At 41.7% G+C, this 19,136-nt stretch overlaps 1 protein-coding gene across 1 annotated transcript in view; it reads left to right on the forward strand.

The window, feature by feature from the left end:
* TSNARE1 (t-SNARE domain containing 1) overlaps positions 1-19,136 on the forward strand; it is a 329,654-nt gene that overhangs the window by 203,997 nt on the left and 106,521 nt on the right. The window contains exon 10 of the mRNA XM_009637630.1: positions 6,918-7,000. Coding sequence (XP_009635925.1) covers positions 6,918-7,000 — 83 coding nt within the window. The remainder of the gene's footprint in view (positions 1-6,917; positions 7,001-19,136) is intronic.

Raw genomic sequence — 19,136 nt, forward strand, 5'->3', positions numbered from 1 at the left:
CAAGCACTATGCTAGCTACTGTGAAGAAAATTAACTCTATCCCAGCCAAAACCAGGACAACTACTTTCAGAGATTATTTTGGGAAAAAAAAAAGAAAATCTGACATACCCATGAATTTCTGCACAAAAAATGTTCTGTTGTAATAAGTTTTTTTATCAGAAAAAGAAGGGAATGGAGGAAAAAAAAAAAGTGAATCGGGTCTATTGCCATGATATAACAACCTTCCATGTGTAAATTTTGTGGGTTTATAACTAAGGCCATAACTAAGGCCTCGTAACTAAGGCGATGGGGGCAGAGGCCATACCATGCACCCTCAGGAAACTCTTCATATGCTTACTCTTCTCCTGTGGTAGACATCAGTAATTTGAAACCACTTGTCTCTGTGAGAAAGAATGGTAAATTGCTTTGCACCTGCTAAAGTGGTAATATTTCTGCACTCTGCCATTTAGCACGGAGCAGATGACATGAGGTACCTTATTCTCTGGTAGGATGTGCTATTTTCCAATAGATATACGTAGGACAACATTTGAGTTTTAAATCCCTGGAAGATGTGTCCTGGCAGGCATAGTAAACCTCTGGCAGGGTGATACCATTTTTCAGCGCATACATATGTAGCAGATACTTGACATTTCCAAGATACATTTCAAGGACAGTGTAAATCACTCAGGAGTTGAAGTGTTGTAAATTTATGCTGGTGTTCGGCCATTGCCTTAAAGCCACTTTTATTCATACAGACCAGGGCTTTGGGCTGTTGGCCGATGAAAACCAGCAGCAAGAGCTGGTTATGACATTTCAGGGTAGTTTAAATAGTCTTTCCAGGCCTGCCTGGAAAATTAGGGTGAGTGGTTGTTCAGTTCCTCAGTCCTTACCTCTGAGGGTCATGGTGTGTTACCGTGTGGAAGAACTAGAGCTCTGCTAAAATCAAATAGAAAACTAGGTGCTCTCTGCCTTTTGTTGGAAGCAATAGCCATGACTCCTGATGACTCATGGAGATGCAAATTGTATTTCATTGCACTAGTCTAAGCCAATGTGACCCAATTAGCCTTAGTTTAGCATATGGACAAGATTATTTTATAAATCCTCTCATGTGCAGGATTTATAACTTGATGTTTACAAGTTTCAAAGTTTGCAAATGGCCAACCCTAACTATTTTAAACTATTTTCAACTTAAATCCAGAAGAACTGCCATAGTTTTTTTCTCCTTAACATTCACTGTTGTGCCTATAGAGAACCTGAAGGTCTTTTATGAGTGGAATGAGACTCAGTTAAAACTCTTCAAGTGCATGGAAATTAGAATGGGCAAAATTCTTTTTTATGCTGAAAGTAATTTCACCCCAAATTTGGCTTTTAATTAGGAAATAAACCTCTATATGTTACCAAAATACTCCTTCTTTTTTTTTTTTTGTGCTTCTCAGTATGTTGTATTGATTATTTTTAGCCAGAATTTATAGTGATAAAGGAGGGTTAAGCTTATTAAAGTGCTAAAAATAAAAGCATGCTATGAAACCTAAAGGGGCCAGTTTTGGTTTCTGCCAAGTGGAAGCATTTTAAAATTCTCATTTTCAAGCTCACTTTTCTGTCTTTCGAGTGGTTTTATTGGAAATGCTTCTTTGTGAAACCAGTCCATACTTGCTGCTATAAAGACTCAGGTCATACGGGTGATTCCCTGATACATCAGGACAAAAACTCCACTCCAGCTGCTGTCACTCCAGTAATTTCACATATAAGACTCCTGTTAGTCATTAGCAGGGCTTGATCTCAGAAGACAGGTAAATAGGTAGGGTTGAAAGACACCTCTTGGGATCATCACGATTTCTGTCTCCATGTGACAAGTGTGTCATGCAATCATATCAAATTACATCTAAAAGATGTTTAACTCTGCCAGCTTCACTACTCCTATTGAAAGGATGTGCTTTAGCCAGAAAATCAGAAATCTTTTCCTAATTCCTTGGTGCATTTGTTTGCAACCACCATCTGCTTTGGTGCAGCCCTGTCCCTCAGTTTAATAAAATGGCGATAACATCACCTTAAGGGTTTTTTTTGTTTGTTTTCAAACTGTACCATAAATTTGTCATCACAGACTGAGGACAGAAAATTGTTGTGGGATTCAGGCTCCTTGGAAAATCCCAGACTCAGGGCTGGGTTATCATCTCACTTATTTGTGAACAAAGTCACTTCATTCCAAAGCCAAAGGAGAAAGGAAAAGGCAGACCCCTCCAGCAGGTTTTTTCAGTCTACCTAGGATCCTACTTCCCCTCTGGAAATACTTGCCTTTCCATTCCTAAGCAAGGTACCTTGGCGAGGAGCCTGAAAGTGAGCAAGGTGAAGCTGTGAACCATCACTAGTACGCAGCAAAGATGCACTGAAATTCCTGTGAATTACATATTTGTCACTGACTTATTAACGTCATGGACTTATTAATATTATTGACTTATTTCCTTGTAATTTGACCCAAATTCCCTTTCCTTCCCTTGTTTTCCTGTGTTAATCATCAGAAATGTCTAGTTAAATTGTTATATATTTACGTCTCATTTTTGCAGTTTTAGGTCTGTTTTGGTGGTTTTTTGATTGTTTTAGTTTTCCCCCCCATGTCTCAGGATTACAGGTTGTTACAAAAATTTTTTTAAATGGGAGCTTTGCTTATTCCAAGGCTGGTATTTGCCTGTTAGAGGAACAACTTCTCCTTCTCTGGAGATATTCAAAGCCCGCCTGGATGAAGTCCTGTGTAGAATGCTCTAGGAGAGCCTGCTCTAGCAGGGGGGTTGGACTAGATGATCTCCCGAGGTCCCTTCCAACCCTTGCGATTCTGTGTGATTCTGTGTGTGAAGTGAGCAGAAACTGTGCCGACCAGGGTCCAGCCTCCTCCTGTAACATCACATTAACTGATACAGGACATGTAGCATACGTCCATCCTACTTGTGAAAGTCTGTTCTGGAAAAAATGTAGATGGTGTTTCCAAACACGGTGCACAACATATGATTAGCCCATCCCATACAGCACCACTACGGGGGTGTTCACAGTGTTTCATTTTATCTAACAAAGGCAAATCTCCTTAGGTCCCCCCTGCAGGCATTGGAAAGTGCTAGCTTCCTCTGGAGGGCCATTTAAGGAAGGTAAATTAAGCTCTTGCAGTGATTGCCTCCTGCCCCAAGTGGAGCACAGAGAGATTACTCCTGTTTTAGTAGGATATATCTCATAAATTTCTCCCCTGTAGCTCTCCTATGTCTAAATGACTGATTTTCTGAGGACAATCAGCCTTTAAGAGGCATCAAGTAGTGAAGGGTGTCTGCACTAAGATCCTGAGAAATATCAGATACATGTGCAAGTTCTGTTACTTTGATTAGGCCATTGTCAAGGTGTTCAGCACACTCCCTCCACCCCTTCCAAATTTCACAAATCCCTCCACCCCTTCCAAATTTCACAAATCCCTCCATCCCTTCCAAATCCCACCACAAAGTAGCTTAAGACATGGAGGTGCTTTCCTATGTAAAATTGTATTTTGTAACCCAGAAACATGGTCAGACTTTGTGCTTCTAAAATTAACAGGTGTCCCAGCAGGGTGTGTTCTTGGTTTCGGTTCAGTTTTTCACCTGATTTTTTAATTCTTTTCTCCTCATCTTCACATGTGTCACAGCTATAGGAAAGCTATGGCACATTGGACTTTTGAGTGGTTAGGAGCTGAATTTCAATTGATGCAAACTGGTGTTGGCCCAGTGGCTATTTCTTATGGACTTCCGCAGAACGTATAAATATTTTTTTAGGCAAAACCAAGCTGGTTAACTATGCACCATGTAGTCATGCTTGTCAACAACTAGGCAACTAAGAATTTGTCACCTTGGGTGAATGATAAGTTATTCTGGCTGATGCTTCCTGTCTGCATGAAAGATGTATTAACTCTTTTGATTTCTCTGCCTTGTGCCCTGTAGTTTCCATATGCATGGAAGCAATATACACAGTGCTGGAAATCAGAGCAGGGCTTGTAGTTGCCAACTAAGCAGCACTGTCCTAACATGCAAACAGAGAAAGCAAGCACTACCCTGTCCTACAGAGCCAATCTAGCCCATAGTTCTGCCACTTGTCAGCTATTCCTCAGTTCTAACCAGATAACATCAAATGTCTCTCTACTGCTACTCCTATAAAATACGTAGAATGACCAATTACTGATTTGTGGGTCAGCCTCAATGTCTGGCTGGAAAGATGTCGGGACCAGCCCTGGAGTTTGGGACATCTATTCTTTTTAAACAGAAGTGTGATGCCGATTGACAGTGATAGCACTTGTGGAGATGTAGTAGGAGGGTTTTCCTTGTAAACTCACCTAGGACCTCATTATTATCAGGTGGCAGGTTGAAATCTTTCTGCCATGTTTCATTCACAAGAAACACCCTGTTACTCAGGCATACCTATTTGAGGTAGACCCTGGGTAGAACTGTCACGATCCACTATTGGGTTGAACAATTTGGCAGAGGTTAAACCCCCTTGCTTTCCAACCGACCTCAGATAATTCTGGGAGGTTGGGGGCGGCTGGGCTTAACTTCTGATTAATTCCAATATTCTATCGTGACTAGGTTCCTTTTACATTCTCGGAAACAGAATTAAGGCTCAAAACGGAGTCAAGTGCCAAGTCACTTTATTCGGCCAACAATAAACGCGCGGGAGAAAATCAGAGAAAGAGAGGAAAAGTGAGGAAGGGAAACTCTGCCAGTTCCCCTTTTATAGGGTTGTCTTCTTGCATAGTCGATGACTCTTTTGCATACCCACGCCTCCCACTCGGCAGTGGGGCGCATGCCCAGTACCGTCATTAAGAGTATGCTCGAAAGTTCTAGGGGGTCCGAGCCCCCTCCCCATTGTCAGTTAACTCTGGGCCCGGGCGCATGCGCAGAGGATGTGTATTCCAAGATAACAGGCCACACAGTCCTGTGGGGTGGGACCCAGTGGGCTGAAACTGCCCCACTCAGTTGCCGTGGTGATTAGGCTTTGGTGGTTAAGCTTGCCTGCCACCAATGTTGATACAAGTTTCTAGTCCCTTACAAGAACCACTCACATGGCAAAAATTCTGCTCACTGCAGTGGACTAGTGTGCCATTCATGTTTCTTTTCATCATTTTTGGTAATTCAGCACCATTTTTTTTTCTACTGAAAAGAAAAATCTGACACTCCCAGAAATGCCTTCAGATCGATGCGATACTGGGAGCAAACTCTTCAAGGCTGTCATACTGATGTGTGCATGTGCATGTAGATGCAACTCTTCTAAGGGTCTGTAGAAGAAAAATTTTATATGTCTTCACAGACAGAGGCCCTGAATGCAAGGAAGGCATTCGAGCAGAGGTCAGTGATGCCAAACAAGGTCCACAGTATGAAAATCTTAATAAAAATCATTTGAGAAGCATTGAACCTAGCCAATAAAATTATCAATCTATAAAAGTGCCAGCCATGTAGTTTTTCTCTTGTGTACTACAGCATGTATGTTCTAAAATGAAAGAAATGGAAAACCATCTCTCCTGGGTGTAATACAAGACTTTTCACAGGTTTCCAAGTGTTAAACTGAAGTTTGTTTATTCCAGGGTTCTGTTGGTTTGCGGCTTCTTTGCTCTTTTGTTTTGAAGTTATCAGAAATGCATAATTACATTAAGAGACTTACAACACTTTCACTTAAAAATGGCAAAACCTGAACACAACCACTTTCCAGTTTATCTGCAAACCTTCATTTCTTTACACATCTCAAAAGTGGCCAGTCTGATTAGTGGTTTTTCCTTCAAAAATGAAACAATTAATTACTTAAACCTGTGACATGTCTTAATCCAAGTCCTCATGCCATCAGTTGAAGAATTTCCATTCATTTTATTAAGGATTAGAGAAACCCCTGGAACCTTATTCTCAAATTTCTATCTGTGGTTCAATTCCTCCTGTCCATTTTCATATACTCCATAGTGTAATATCTACTCAAATACACACAGAAACAGACCAAGTGCACATCCTATTCCACTGTGGGCAGGAATTACTGGGTGCACATCTCTTAGGGGGCGAGCTCGTTGAGATTTCTAAGATTTCTGCTGGAAACACAAACCCTTATTTGCAGGCTTTTTGCCATAGGTGTCTTGCTTTCTAAACACAGCTCTGGGGTCAAAGTTAATACTTGCCTTTGATGGAAGTGGGGAGATGCCAGCTGCAATGTGTAGCTGATAATCTTTATTTTCTAGTCTCATTTTGATTCCTCATGGTTCCTCCAGCTTCCCCCCATGCCAGACCTAGCAATCTAAGGTGAGGTTCTTCTCCCCTAATTTTAGGTACCAGCAATGAGTCTCAATCTGAGCCATCTGTACAGACGCCCCTTACAGCTTCAAAATGTGATCCAGGAGTTTTGGTTGTGATTCATCTGATATGATAAGTGGCAGGCAGTTACTGTAGAGTGGGATGAATTGCACAGTATGGACTTGCTCTCTGTTGACTGTCATAGTGTCCAAGGTGTCTTGCTCAAGTACAGACACCTGGGGATGCTCAATAACCCACATGTACTCAGATGAATCTTATCCCTGAGCTCTAATAATGAGACACTTTCAGGTACAATCTACTATGTCCCTTCTGTAATTTAGCTCTAATCTAGTAAATTCACCAGCCTTGAGCTGATTTCCTTTGAATTCCCTATCAGACTTCCCATTGGTTTTAGTGTGAATGGGATGAGCTGTAAGCTCCATCCTGTCTAGGAACATGTGAAGAGCTGTCAGTTATACTGCCTCTGACTGATGGGTTGTGTTCATCAAAATGGGTGGCATTCCTATTTCCCTGTAGTACTACAGCTTGCAACAAAAAGAGGCTGCTCATCTCTTTATGCTCATGAGTAAATTCCTGAATTGCTGTTGGTATAAAATCTTTGGTTTATGTTTGTACCCTGTAATTATCTTCTATTATCTTAATTCGCAGATAGTATTGAAGCCAACATCGAGACTGCATCTTCTAATGTAGAATCAGCCAATGACCAGTTGGCAAAAGCCAGTCAACACCAAGTAAGTGGGACTAAAAAACCCGATGGGTACATTCAGTAATAGTATTTAAAATAAAGAGAACACTTGGTGGCTGTGAACCACATGGCACGTGGGCTACATTGGATTTGTGCTACCTGGAAAGACGATAAAGCACAGACTAAGTAAGAGCTAAATGTTTTTCTTGTATATATGATTAAATTACCGTAGCATCGACAATTTGCATTAGAGTAGTCATTAAGAGGTCTGCATATTAAAGAGACATTTCCCAGTAGGAAACTCAACAATTAGCTACTGTTGTTCTTGGAAAGACGTCATAAAAAGTGCATCATTTAAGTGTATATGTACTTCTTATAGGAGTGTTTCCCTATAATCATGCAACCGCGCTTTTCAAAAACAACTGAGTTGTCAAAAGACATGATGTGGTTGGTCAATAATGGCTATGGGAATGGTGTTCAGCACTCTTTAAAGGCAATTTGAAGGTAGTGTTTTTGGTGGGGTTTTGTTTCTTTGTCTACATTGGAGCAAGAATAACACACACACACACACACACACACACACACACACACACAAAAGCATTATTGTTTTTGAAAACACTTGACCAGAAAGAACTGTTTGATGGTTATAGTTAGTACTTTCTAGGGATGAAGGGGGAGTGGGGAAATGAACAAAGAAAAAATTGTTATTGCTTGCATCGTATTGACAAAACAAAAGCTGTTAGTTTCCCTTTTTCTTCAATCATAAATTGGTTTCTTGAAGTCCAAAGTAAGTTTCATGTATCTGGAGTCTTATGTAGCTGAGGTCCATGCAAGTACATAGTTCCTCCGTGCTGGTCCTTGAAGACATGGAATTCTGAAGGTCTGGGGCAAACCTCCAGATCAAAGGAGTAAGAGCTACAGGCATTTTACTCCACTGAAAAGGAAAATGTGATTTTAACATTAGCTACAGCTCATTTTCTGGTGAAAAACACTTTACCAATTGTGGGTAATAAGAACAACTTTCATGGAACTTTGAAACTGTAGAATGCAGAAACTGTGTGGTCTTCACTACGTTCTGGTTTTAAAAGCATATATATTCAAGATATATTCAAGATAATCTGTGTCACCCTGCATTTAATCCTACATTTGCCTTGAAAATAACCTGTTGCATTTTTACAGCATGATGTCTAAAATGAGAGAAGAATAAATTTAATACTTGACAGTAGAGCTGATCGCAAAGCTGCAAATGAGTTAATGACAATTTTGGCTAAGAAGGTCAAAGAGTAGTCAGGCAGAAAATGAACTAGCACGGTGTAAAGGATCTGCTTTCTTCAGCTAGCAGGAACTACTGAAATAGCCTGCCCAATCAGGAGGTCCTCTATTCCTCAAATATGTTGATCAAGATGAAGATATAGCCAGTTTTAGGAAGTCAACCACTGCTAAGGACATAAATGTCTACTGACTGGTATTAACGGGCAAACAAGTCAGTGTCCCTTGCCCGTGAAACAAGCCTGTATCGACAGATATTGCTTAGAAAAATTTTGCTGCCAAAGAAAATGTGCAATACGGATCTCCTGTAGAGGAGGACATCCTCCTGGATGAGAATCAGTAGACAAATGCATGCAACCCCAGCTTGCTTTCTTGCCTCTTTCATGAGGTTTCCTGAGATATAGACAGAAAATGAGGTGACATTTTTGTGACTTTGATTGCTGTCTTGGGTTTGTCAAATGGCATGTGTTGCCTCCTCTGTTACGTGCCGTGATATCTGTTCATTTTACAGCCAAAAGAACATTGTCTCCGTAATATGACAAGAAGGGTCCTGGTCACACAGCCCTCAAGGGCTTTTGTAGGCAGCAATGTTGGTGCCACTTGCATGCAGTGCAAGTATAGGTCATCCTTCCATGTTTTATGTGGGGTTTTGGCTTCTTTAGAAATACCTAGGATGGATTTGGGAGAATGATCAACCAGATAGCTTTGTGGGTGAACTGCTTTCCAGGGAGCTGCCACAGTTTTACACACTTTGAATTCCCTCTCTGTTCTTCTGTGCTAGTCAGAGATCAAAAGTGCAGGCTGTTTTTTTAAGACTCACTGAGTAGTTTTCTTTCTTTTGTTAAACTGCCGATTCATTAATATATTTGGCTGTTAGCTGTGTCCTCTGGTACAGTGTGATTGTCCTGTAAACACAGACTGGTTTACATACATTTGATATTTATTCCTAGTTTTCTGTATATATGTATATAAACATGTGTATGTATGCAGTATTTTTATGAGTATATCAACAAATGTATACACAAATTGAGAAATCTGAAATGCCAACATCACTGAAACAATCAAGCTTAAGACCTACTGTAGACCTTAATGACCAGATTTCTGTAAGGAATAAAGATTGAATTTCACATAACGTTTGCATATAATGCAATGCAGCCACTTTAACAATACAACTTGGAGCACCAGTCCCAACCTGCACATTAACATAACAAAGCATCAGTAAATAGCTTTTCTTTAACTAGGACAAAATAAGGCATTTACGTTCTCTGAAATGGTAGAAATGTTTAAACAAATGTAAATACCTTGCTGCTGAGCTCCTTTGTCTGCATTTTAAATTTTGTAAGGTGCTCCTTCATCTTGAGATGTGCGTGCTAACAGTAGTGCTTTATTAATGTGTGTGAATTATCATGTCCCCCATCTGAACTCTTCAGCCACCCACAAAAAAAACCCAACAGAACTCTCCCACAGAAAACTGTAAAACAGCAACAAAGAACATATGAGGGCCTTTCAATACCTAAAGGGGGCCTATAGGAAAGATAGGGAGAATCTTTTTAGTAGGGCCAGCTGTGACAAGACAAGGGGTAATGGTTTTAAACTAAAATAGGGTAGGTTTAGACTAGATATAAGGAAGAAATTCTTTACACTGAGGGTGGTGAAACCCTGGAACAGGTTGCCCAGAGAGGTGGTGGAGGCCACATCCCTGGAAGCATTCAGGGCCAGGTTGGACGGGGCTCTGAGCAACCTGATCTGGTTAGCGATGTCCCTGCTCCTGCAGGGGGGTTGGACTAGATGACCTCTAGGGGTCCCTTACAACCCAAAACATTCTATGATTCTATGAAACATATGGTAAGTAAGGTAGTGGTGGCCAACATTCAGGCTGGACAAGGCTGTGGGGTGGTGGCTCAGTGCAGCCCACAGGCAGCCCCTGCTCTCAGTCCGGGGAAGGGAGCAATAGGTGGCTATGCAAATGATTCTGCTTCCCTCCTCTCTGCTCCCTGCCATCTCCTACCCCATGGGCCTGCACATTTTCCCCCTTTTCAATGGACGTGTACATGCAGGCTGCATTACACAGTAGGTGTAACTCTTCGCTGGTCACTGTGCAGAGGTGTGATACCAAATTGCAACCCTTGTGTGTCTCCATCTGACATGAGGCAGCTCGTCTCAGCGAAAGGGTTGGGCACCGTTGTTATAAGATGCAGGATCAGACAGCTCAGGAAAGTAGATGGTCTCAATTTATCATTGCGCTCTTGATCTTAGATGCTACAGGAAGTCCCCGAGTCCATGCTGGGTACTGTAATTGGCAGCCACATTATTGCCTGTAGTCCCTCTTCTCTCAGCTGTAGACTTCACTCCCTGACAGTAACACTCCCCTGCTTTGCCAAGAAAATTCATTAAGGCCTCTGTGGCTGTCAGATATTACAGAGACTCTATGGGCCATATAGAAAAACAGCAACATCCATTATGCCTATCTATGATGTATAAAAAGTTTATCTTATGTCTTATTCACTTTATTTCCATAATGTTTTTCCTACCATTATAAATCATTGTATATGTTCTGATTTTAGCAACGCTTGATTTATATTGGGTGAGAGGTACTTGCTATATCTGTGCTGCCGTAGAGGACATGGTAGATGAACTTGTAATTAATCACAAGCAAAAAAGGTATTACATCCCAGAGGCATAAAAGGTTTAGTGGGAGCTGTCAGAGCTTTGGAAGAAATACTTTTTTTTTTTTTTTAATTATTAACAGGTTTTTTTTTCCCCTCATTTTAAATTATTAGTATTACAGAATAATTATTTGAGCTTATACTTATTTTTACTACAGGTAAGGCCCAGTTAAGCTGGGTCACTACATTATCTGTAGCAAGATGCAGGATCAAAATACAGATGAAAGTGTAAGTAAGTGTTGGATATTGATACAAGGAGTACATGAACAGTGGCCTGTTTCCATATGAACCCCTCTTTGTCATAGAAAATTGAAAATTTTACTTTGTTGTCTTAATTTTCACTAGAAAATTCAAGTTTAAAAATCAACTGAGAAGCAAACAAGTCTGACAGAGAGAAGCCAGGAGTAATCTCCTGCAGTAGGCTTGCTTCAGTGCCTTTCTTTTCTGTGAGGGTCTCATATCTCTTGGACTCAAAGCAGAAATGAAAACCCTTGCCATTTAATACCAGTGGACCAGATTTGCCTCCTGAAATGTCACTGGCCATGCCCCTAGAGAAAGTTATTTATCCCACCTGTCTTAAAACACCAACTTTAACATGGGTCAAATTGCTCTCTGGAAGATAGGGATTTATTGGACCAAACAGGGGTGGTGGAGTCATGTATGTCTGAGTTAAGTGTCTGAACTCCCTTTACACTGACTGAGATGAGGAATTGCTTCCAGCACACGGCTTGTCTCATCTTACAGGAGATGCCTAACACAGGTCTGATGACGGCCTCTCTGGAGATGCCTGTTCCCTCCTCCTTTGTCTACAAAGTCCAGATGATAGCAATTACATTGCAAACATTTCAAGGGAAAATTAATCCCATGCTTCATCAGAAAAAAGGGGAGATGTAGACACCGGATGATCTTGGTATCTGCCTTTGAGATGGGCTTAGGTGGGCTGAACATCACACGGAGGGGCTGGCTTTGATGAGATTTACTTTTCTCAGTTTGTCCATAGCTTCCTGCAGATGGATTGAGAGGAAGAAAAAGAAACAAACGCAGACTCCACGGATACATATTAAACCAGTTACTCTTTTTGACGCGAAGTTTGGCCTAAGTTCAGCTTGGCCGCACTGACTGAAGGACTCTGTGTGCTGACTGTTGAAGCTAATTTGTTTTGGAAGAGCTGCTGTGTTACTCTGATTAATGCTGGTTGCTTTCCTTCCCTATATCCTCTGTGGAAGTCAAGCTAATTTGGATTCACTGGCATCGCAAAGGCAAGCAACAGTTCAGTGACCCACTTGTGCAGTCTAAGAACAATGAGTTTTTTTCCTGTAAAGAAGCAATTCCTGGGTCTGGCTTTCAGGGATACACAGAGGGGTACTTTGAAGGCTGGAGCTTTAAGGAAAAAAGCCTCATAAATTTGTGACATTTGCAGAGATCTTATTGCCTGGGGACCACCAATAAAGGGCCGGCTTCATCTTTTGCACAAAAACCTCATTGGTATTTTGAAAACGAAAGAAAATTTGATTTTCAAAAATCACCTTCTCAGTCTTTGATATTTCCTAGCGTGCTATCCTCTTGAAGTACTTGCTACTTACAAACACCGTGATAACGAAGAGTGTCTTCTCTTCCTTATGGGTATGCCCTAAGATCCTGACTTACACTGCCGTTAAATTGTTTTAAAGCTAATAGTTAACACCACAATACAACGGGCTTGCACTGCAAAGCCATGGTGGACTGGCGCAGCTGGAATATCTTGATGCAAAGGCAGCTTGGGAGTTAGTTAATGTCTTAGGGCAAGAAGAAGCTAGATGCTCGTAAGGCAGATTTGGGGCTGAGACGTAACGACAATCTACTGCTAGCTGTAAGATGCAGCATATAAAATCAACCTCATGTTGCTGTTGCTTAGCTGTGTCTGCCGCCAGTGTGAGCGTGTCAGAGTTTGCTTCTTTAGGTAATTAGCACTTGGAAGTTTTATTTGGGGGATTATGAAGCTATTCTTTCTTCTGGCGGTTCTGCCTGTGGAAGTGCTGGGAGCTGAATTAAAGCTGCAATAGGAACTCGGAGCTCTGTAAGGACTCCAAGCAAAAGCCATTACTGAAGTGACTGTGCAATTACACAACTGAGCCTTAATCCCCCTCTTCAGCAGCAGAAGGAAACTTTGCTGCCATCCAGAGTCCTCACAATTCTGTGCCGTGATCTTCAGTTCGTAAAAGAAGTCCTCCCCAAATTGGCTGGATGTCTCAAAAAGCAACTAATTTGCAGTCCCTTTCTGATTTCTCTTTCTCAGTCTGCAGAAACACAAACCAGCTCAGTTCAGAAGCTTCTGCCTGGGTTTCCCACTCAGAACTGATTTCTTCAAAGCTATTTCTCCTCCACAGCACTTGTTTTCCTTCCACCCCTTCCCTCTCCCATTAAGCCGTATCTTTTAATTTTCGCTCTCAATTCCAATCTCTCAGTCCTCCCCTGTTGATGCATGGCTACCAGCAACACTGCTGCTTCAAACAGTCCATTCTCTTGCAATGATCCCACTAATTTGCTCGTCCCAGATTGCTCAAAATCTACCACACAGGGATGTTTGTGCTCAAAATCTACCACACAGGGATGTTTGCCTGTATCGCCTGTCAGATCCCCCCAGGGCTCAGTTCTAGGGCCAGTCTTGTTTAACATCTTTATCAATGACCTGGATGAGGGGATTGAGTGTGCCCTCAGCAAATTTGCAGACGACACCAAACTGGGTGGTAGTGTTCATCTGCTTGAGGGGAGGAGGGCTCTGCAGAGAGACATGGACAGGCTGGATCGATGGGCCAAGGCCAACTGCATGAGGTTCAACAAGGCCAAGTGCCGGGTCCTGCACTTTGGTCACAACAACCCCATGCAGCGCTACAGGCTTGGGGAAGAGTGGCTGGAAAGCTGCCTGGCGGAAAAGGACCTGGGGGTACTGGTTGACAGCCGGCTGAATATGAGCCAGCAGTGTGCCCAGGTGGCCAAGAAGGCCAATGGCATCCTGGCCTGTATCAGGAATAGTGTGACCAGCAGGACAAGGGAAGTCATCGTGCCCCTGTACTCGGTGCTGGTGAGGCCGCACCTCGAATACTGTGTTCAGTTTTGGGCCCCTCACTACAAGAAGGATGTTGCATTGCTGGAGCATGTCCAGAGGAGAGCAACCAAGCTGGTGAGGGGTCTGGAGCACAAGTCATACGAGGAGCGGCTGAGGGAACTGGGGTTGTTTAGTCTGGAGAAGAGGAGGCTGAGGGGAGACCTGATCGCCCTCTACAGCTACCTGAAAGGAGGCTGTAGTGAGGAGGGGGTCGGCCTCTTCTCCCTGGTAACAGATGATAGGACGAGGGGGAATGGTTTGAAGCTGCGCCAGGGCAGGGTTAGGTTAAAGGTTGGACTCGATGATCTTGAAGGTCTTTTCCAACCAAAGTGATTCTATGATTCTATGTGCCCCTACATGGTCCGTACCACTACGGAGCCTTGAAGCAGCTCCTTGCTGCATGCCTGCCCCTACTTTCAGGCTCCTTTTGCCTTGGAAGAATGCTGTGCTGGTGAACAAGGCTGTCTGGAGCAGTGCTTTGAACAATTAAATTGTTTTACCCTTTACCTTCCTTCAACGAATACGCCGCAGCAGCAGGTGGTTGGGATAAAACTTGAGCGTCCCTTTTTCCTTGCTCCATTGGCTCCCTCTGAAAGACAGGCTGAGTTTTCAGATTTAAAGAGTGTTTCATTTTGAAGCAACTTCTGTTTGTGTGTGGCGGTTTTTTTACTGTATTTTAATGCAGCCCATTTGCAAAACAGCTGCTTACCATAGGAAATGGTGTTCAAGTCAGCGGCAGTCCAAGTGATAAATGAGCTGCGTGAATGCAGCAACTTAACCTCAGTGAGGTCTGGGCCATAACATTTATTTAAACCTATCTTTTCTTTCTGTAAATAATGGATCTGTGTGATCAAATATTTATTGAGAAAGGGGGGGTTTTTTATAGCTTTTGGATGTCATGCGGTTGGATGCTCTTGCATGTGAAGGTAAAATCTTTCAAGCGATTTGTAATCACAGCCAAACATCTCATTTGTACCATCAAAAGAAGCGAGTTGACTCAGCCAGGTGGTAGATTAATCTTTCTTTCTTTTATTATAAGCCATGCCCAATAGGATTTCTGGAAAAAAAAAAAAATTGTCTATTGTGAGCTCACTTCTTATATAAGCACAAATCACTCCTTTCTCGAGGAGGAAACAGAAAGGGCAAGAGTGGAGGAGAAGGGAAGGATATGATGGAAGGGTTGGGAGCAAATTTAGCAGTGAGGCATGGCTGATGAATCTGCTTTGGCTGATGAGAGGATGAGTGGGTAACTGTAGTCTTTACTGATTTTTCACCTTGGTGGCATGCAGCACTGGGACTGTATCAGGTCCAGCTTTAAGAGTATCCATTGCATTATGGATGGTGGTCTGGATTCAGTATTTCAAAATCAGGGATTTTGTATGTGAAAGCTGAACAAGTGATGATGTGGAGACAGCAGAAGGAAATCACACACTGTCTTTTGTTTTTCTGTTTTGTTTGTTTAACAAAATCTCTTTCCAGAGTACAATTTCATTTTGAAGGGTCAGAGATTAAAAAGCAATTTTCCCTCACTGACAATGGCATAAACTAGTGAGTTACATTTCTCTTAATGGCCTCATTTAACTACAGAGTGAATGGAAATCCTTGGTTACTGAGTGGAAAACCACACTTAGAGTCATCCTTGTGCCCAGTGGCAGGACGTGTAATCAATTGCATTGGCCAAAGGTCAAAGCTTTGAGAAGTGGTATAAAACTTGCCTCTTAATGGGCTAGAATTACCAGGAGGTTAGGAATATAGTAGAATCATATATTAATAGAATGTTTTGGGTTGGAAGGTACCTTTAGAGGTCATCTAGTCCAGCCCCCCTGCAGTGAGCAGGGACATCCTCAACCAGATCAGGTTGCTCAGAGACCTGTCCACCTCTCTGGACAACCGATGCCAATGTTTCACCACCCTCATAGTAAAAAAAAAAGTCTTCCTTATATCCAGTCTAAATCAACCCTGCTTCAGTTTAAAACCATTACCCCTTGTCCTGTCACAGTTGGCCCTACTAAAAAGATTTTCCCCCTCTTTCCTATAGGCCCCCTTTAAGTACTGGAAGGCAGCAATAAGGTCTTCCTTCAGCCTTCTCTTCTCCAGGCTGAACAACCCCAACTCTCTCAGCCTGTCCTTGTAGTAGCACTAGAGATGTATACCTAACCTGGATCCAATGAAAACCAGGAGCAGAAAATAAGTATGCCGGTTGGAGTCTCAGCTGTATAGCCTGAAGTGGTATTACACTGGGTTGTGAGCTTGTCAGATCTAATCAAGTAGAAAAATGGCGAAGCTTGGTCAGTGTTCATACTGGAAACCTGTGCTGAAAATCTTCACATCCAGGCAGCAGTGCTTTTCTGTGCACTTTCCGAGTGACTCCTTTCTGGCACAGGGACACCATCCAAACAGTACCACCATTCCTGAGGTATTTCATCAGGTTTTCATAATTAGTTCAGTAAAAATATATTTATATTCTGATTTCTGTGCCTTGATGTTTTACTTGGTTCTCATAAGCCTCAGTTTATCAGCTCATCTTTTTCATAGGGACAGTGTAGCGTCAGTATAGTGTCACCTCATCTTACTTGCTACCTAAAATTCAGGCAGCTAGCACAAGACAAGCTAAGATTCCTTTGCACATACCTCTGGAAGACAGTTCACCTGCTTGTCTTGGGTATTGTACCTTAGTCTGTGATGAATAGCGCCCTAGAGGTGAACATCTTGCCTTCATGCTGATAGACCAGTACCTTCAAAAAACCACTTAACTACTAGGCAGCTAGGTTTTGTTTTATTTGCCTAAAATTAAATATTTAGTATCTTTTTGTGCTGAGTAGAGAATCCTGCTGTGTTGCTGGCTTCCACTATGGAAGTCTGCTGTTCCTCCCAAAATCACAAGTCACCTCTGCCAGTTGTGTTCAAATGTAACAGAGAACCTGGGGCATCTCAAATGGTCAGAAGTAGCAAGAAAGTAAATTCTTATTCCCCTATTGTGTTTTAATAACTATATTGATCATGAAGTGAAAATTATATGTAAGGAGAAAGAAGTTACAGAACATAAAATTACTTTTATTTCCACTGAAAACCTGGAAGCACTTTAATCAAAGGTTTTTTCCATATTCCTGAAAGAAACCACAGGCTTGGTAGGACACATTTGTAGTACAGCTATCAGATCATGGCCTGGCACTGTCAGAACTGGAGAACAGGAATTGTTAAGTACAACTTATGTTCAAGAGGAAAAAAAGAGAGTGAATTATAGTCTCACTAAATCTGACTTCAGCAACATGCAAAGCTCTTGAAGACATTTTGAAATGAAGAATTAAAAGCATGGAGTTCAGTGTATATCAGTGTTTCCCTAAACAGATGAAGCCGTTAGCTTGGTTGGGGTTTAGTTTGAATGAAGGCATCTGACTTTATCTGTCTTCTCTGTAGACGCCTACATCTGAACTGAGTGTCTGAATTCCCTTTGTATTTGATGGAGACTAATAATACAATTCAGCTGTGCAACGGGGGCATCTAGTGCCATTTGAGATGCACTTAGGAATCCCAAACAGCCATGTAAGGCTGACAAATATGAGACAAGAACTACAGAAAACACACATCCTCCTGGGCTGGCAGCTGGAGGTCACCTCAGATGATACTGGATGCTTCTGGGTGGGCAACTGAATTGCCAACTCAATGCAGTCAATAGAGACTGGAAAAAGATTCAGCTGACCTCCCAGTAAATGTGTACTTTGGAGCTCTCTGATTCAGTCCTTAGTCTTTATGGGGGGAGCTGAGTGGTTCTACCATTACTATAATAAGAGTTTAGGCATCAAAGTGTGTGTGTGGATGTGTAGCAACAGCCAAACTGGTGAGATATGGACTTAAGTGGGAAAAAAATTGGGTGGAAAATTAGCTTAACTGTCAGGCTTAAAGGGATGGAACTGGCTCTGTCTGGCATGGGGCAGCCCATGGCCTCTTCCCACAGGCCTCTGTGTCAACACCCAGACATGGACACCCAACAAATTAGTTATTTGCTAATAGTTGTACAGAAGTTTGGGGGGGAAAAAAAAAAAATCATGCTAAATATTATTCATCATATTTTTATTGGACTCTAATATCAAGAAAGCCAATTTTTTTCATTATGCTTGATAGTTAGAAAGTATCAGGAGAACTGGTTTTACCTCTTGGCTATTGTTCATGATCCAACAAACATGATTTATTAGTGAGATAAACTTAAAGAGAAAATCCTATAATTGACTCTTTTTTTTTTTTTTTTAATGTAAAAGCTGGGGCATAACTTAAGCTAAAAATCATTAACTTAGATGTCTTCTCTAATATAAAACAGATTGTTTGACACAGAGACAGCTTGCTGTAGATTTTTGTCATCTAACAGAAGAGCAAAGTTTGAGTTGTAGACTCTCTGGTCAACAAAAGAGACTGGCAACTACAGAGAGAGACCCAAATCTTTGTAAGCTGTTCCAACAGTGTAAGTTGGAAAACATTCAGCTGGGCCTTGCACTTATAGTTTTGTAGGGAATTAATATTTAGTTGGGTTTTGTGCAGTTGCTTCCTTTTTTTTCACTATGTTCAGGCTCGGAGAGGAATGTGCATAGCGTCCATTGATTCAGGCTATGAAACCTGTGAAGAACCAGAAATGTGCATGGACAGATGAGATATAAATCCTATGTATTCATTAGGTCCTAGTGCTTTTGTGAGAATTGTACCCTGAAAAGTATTTCAGGGACAAAATACCTTTTTATTTTGGAAGCAGCTCTGTCCCATATATCACCCAAATACTCTTAGTGAGCCATAAATCCAGGCTGCCCTGCTAATTAAGCCAGATACCAATTCTGTATTAGTACGCACTCCAGTAATTTCTTTATTATTACTGTGGTTTGTATTTCTTGATAGACAAATCACTAGCCAACAAGTTCAGTAGGCTTAGTTCCTACATTATAATTAACACTGATGTAATGAAAAATTACATCAGTGATCTCAAGTGCAATTAAACTAATTTAAAAATGTAGGAGATTGAGGTTGCACTTGAAAAGTCTCATTATCATTCTAGGTAAGTGGGAGAAGCTTCTTTCAGACACTCACCCAAATGAAAACCTTCTGCCAGTTAGCTTTGTTTTCCTTGGGATCATGTGAAAAGCTGAATCTGGAAACTACACTTTTCCTGGTTCTGCTCA

Source organism: Egretta garzetta, unplaced genomic scaffold (genome assembly GCF_000687185.1).
Source record: "Egretta garzetta isolate BGI_Z169 unplaced genomic scaffold, ASM68718v1 scaffold394, whole genome shotgun sequence".
Lineage (NCBI taxonomy): Eukaryota > Metazoa > Chordata > Aves > Pelecaniformes > Ardeidae > Egretta > Egretta garzetta.